This window comes from Babylonia areolata, chromosome 20, assembly GCF_041734735.1.
Source record: "Babylonia areolata isolate BAREFJ2019XMU chromosome 20, ASM4173473v1, whole genome shotgun sequence".
Lineage (NCBI taxonomy): Eukaryota > Metazoa > Mollusca > Gastropoda > Neogastropoda > Buccinidae > Babylonia > Babylonia areolata.
Genome location: NC_134895.1, coordinates 43688232 through 43690731, shown reverse-complemented (window position 1 = coordinate 43690731; position 2500 = coordinate 43688232). Strand labels below are relative to the sequence as shown.

The 2500-nt window shown below is 44.0% G+C and overlaps 1 protein-coding gene across 1 annotated transcript in view; it reads left to right on the top strand.

Moving 5' to 3' along the window:
- The first annotated feature begins 459 nt into the window (after positions 1-459).
- LOC143294618 (galactose-3-O-sulfotransferase 2-like) overlaps positions 460-2500 on the top strand; it is a 9021-nt gene continuing 6980 nt past the window's right edge. Inside the window, exon 1 of the mRNA XM_076605994.1 lies at positions 460-760. Within this exon, the coding sequence (XP_076462109.1) occupies positions 641-760 (120 nt within the window). The 5' untranslated portion in view covers positions 460-640. The remainder of the gene's footprint in view (positions 761-2500) is intronic.

Genomic DNA, 2500 nt, shown 5'->3' with positions numbered 1-2500 from the left:
AGCCTGTGATTGCACCGAGTTAGTTTCCATGTGGATTGATAATGTGTTTTTGATTGATTTGATTGATGGTTGATGGATGAATGGATGAAAGGATTTGATTGATTGATTGATTGATTGATTGACTGACTGACTGACTGACTTGATTGATTGACTGATCTGATTGATTGATTGATTTACTGATTTGATTGACTGACTTGATTGATTGACTGATTTGATTGATTAACTGACTGACTTGATTGACTGACTGATTTGATTGATTGACTGACTGATTTGATTGATTGACTAATTTCATTGATTGATTGACTGATTCGATTGACTGACTAACTTGATTGATTGACCGATTTGATTGATTGACTGACTGATTTGATTGATTGACTGACTGATTTGATTGATTGACTAATTTCATTGATTGATTGACTGATTCGATTGACTGACTAACTTGATTGATTGACCGATTTGATTGATTGACTGACTGATTTGATTGATTGACTAATTTGGCTGATTTGATTGATTGACTGACTGATTTGACTGATTGAAGGCGTGGGTGTCGGAGGCTGAAGGAACGGGCTCCACGTTTGGCCAGCATCAGGCGGCGGGTTGGAGAGATGGGAACGCGTCTTGTTACCCACGTGTTTTTGCCATGATGCCTGCAGCCAGCAGCAAAGCCGGCAGAGCTTCCGCCATGTCCGGCTGTCGAGATAGTCATGGAGCTAACGGCGGTCGGGGTTCAAATCCTGTGCGACATGTTTTCTTTCTGAAGGTGGGGCTCTTGCTGTTGGTACACACACACACACACACACACATACACATACACACACACACACACACACACATACACACACACACACACACAGACATATATAAAAATTATATATATATATATATATATATGTATGTATGTATGTATCATTGTATGTATTTATATTTCTTTTTATCACAACATATTTCTCTGTGTGAAATTCGGGCTGCTCTCCCCAGGGAGAGCACGTCGCTACACTGAGAGCGCTTCACCCCCCCGCCCCCTTTTTTTTTTTTCCTGCGTGCAGTTTTATTTGTTTTTTTTCCCTATCGAAGTGAATTTTTCTACAGAATTTTGCCAGGAACAACCCTTTTTTTGCCAAGGGTTCTTTTACGTGCATTAAGTGCATGCTGCACACGGGACCTCGGTTTATCGTCTCATCCGAATGACTAGCGTCCAGACCACCACTCAAGGTCTAGTGGAAGGGGAGAAAATATCGGCGGCTGAGCCGTGATTTGATGCGAACCAGCGGTCTCAGATTATCTCGGTTCCTAGGCGGACGCGTTACCTCTAGGCCATCACTCCAAAGCGACTGCAAACCGAGGAAAGGCACCAAGTGTTCGGTCGGTCGCTGCCCATGTTTCTTCCACCCCTCACTCTAGTGACGACAGCCTCAGCTTTTCACAGTTGACAGCGTTGGAGCAGGTCAGCAAAGTGGAGGAGCTGAAAAGAAGAGAACTGTTCTGGATGTGTAACCTTGGGACGGTTTTTGTTGGACTGAACATGAGAAGCGACATCCATGGGTTTTCGTTGTGAACCCTGGATCCGTGGAGTTACCGGTCCGGTTTGTCGAGGTGGTGGTTACACACTATCACTGAGATACAGAGAGAGAGAGAGAGAGAGAGAGATGAGCACATGGACGATTGAAGGGATATTCAGAACATGAGATATATTGACGTCATGAAAGGGCCCGGAAGATGACGTAAAAAATAACATTACGTAGTCTGTGATCATGTTACCGGGTAGCAGGGAATTAACATTCAGAATTTTTATTTTATTTACTATTTTTCATTGTTTAACAAAGTAGGTGTTGGTTTTCAACTTTGTCTTATTCATTGTAACATTATATATATATATAAAAAAAAGAAAAAAATAGAAAAAAAAGGAAAACAACAGAACAGTTTCTTACATGCCCGACCGGTTTCGACCACTGGTCTTCATCAAGGGCCTTTACTGGTATGTCAAAATGCAACACACACACCAACAAAGAAAACAAAAAGGTCAACAAAGCTCATGAAAAGAGCTCATGTAAAAACTGCATCCAGGGCATGCAACATGAAAAGAACAATGTGAAGTGTTGCTTGGGGAATAGGAAGAGAGGCTGGTGAGTAAAGTAGTCAAAGAGGACGAGAGAGAGGTCGAGAAAAAAAATAGATGGGCAGATAATAGAAGGAGAGGGAAAAAGAAAGAGAGACAGAGGGGGGTGGGGGGGGGGGGGGGGTCAGGGAGGGAGAAGGGACCACGAGAGAGGAGGAGAGAGAGGGAAAGACAGAGAGAGACAGACAGTGAGAGAGGGGGGTGGGAGAAATAAGGAGAGAGGGGGAGGGACAGACGGACAGATGGCAGACAATGAGAGAGAGAGGGAGGGAGAGAGAGAGAGGATGGAGAGACAAAGAGAGAGGGGGGAGAAAGAGGGAGAGACAGACGGACAGGCGGAGAGAAGGCAGACAGAGAGAGAGAGAGAGAGAGAGAGAGAGAGAG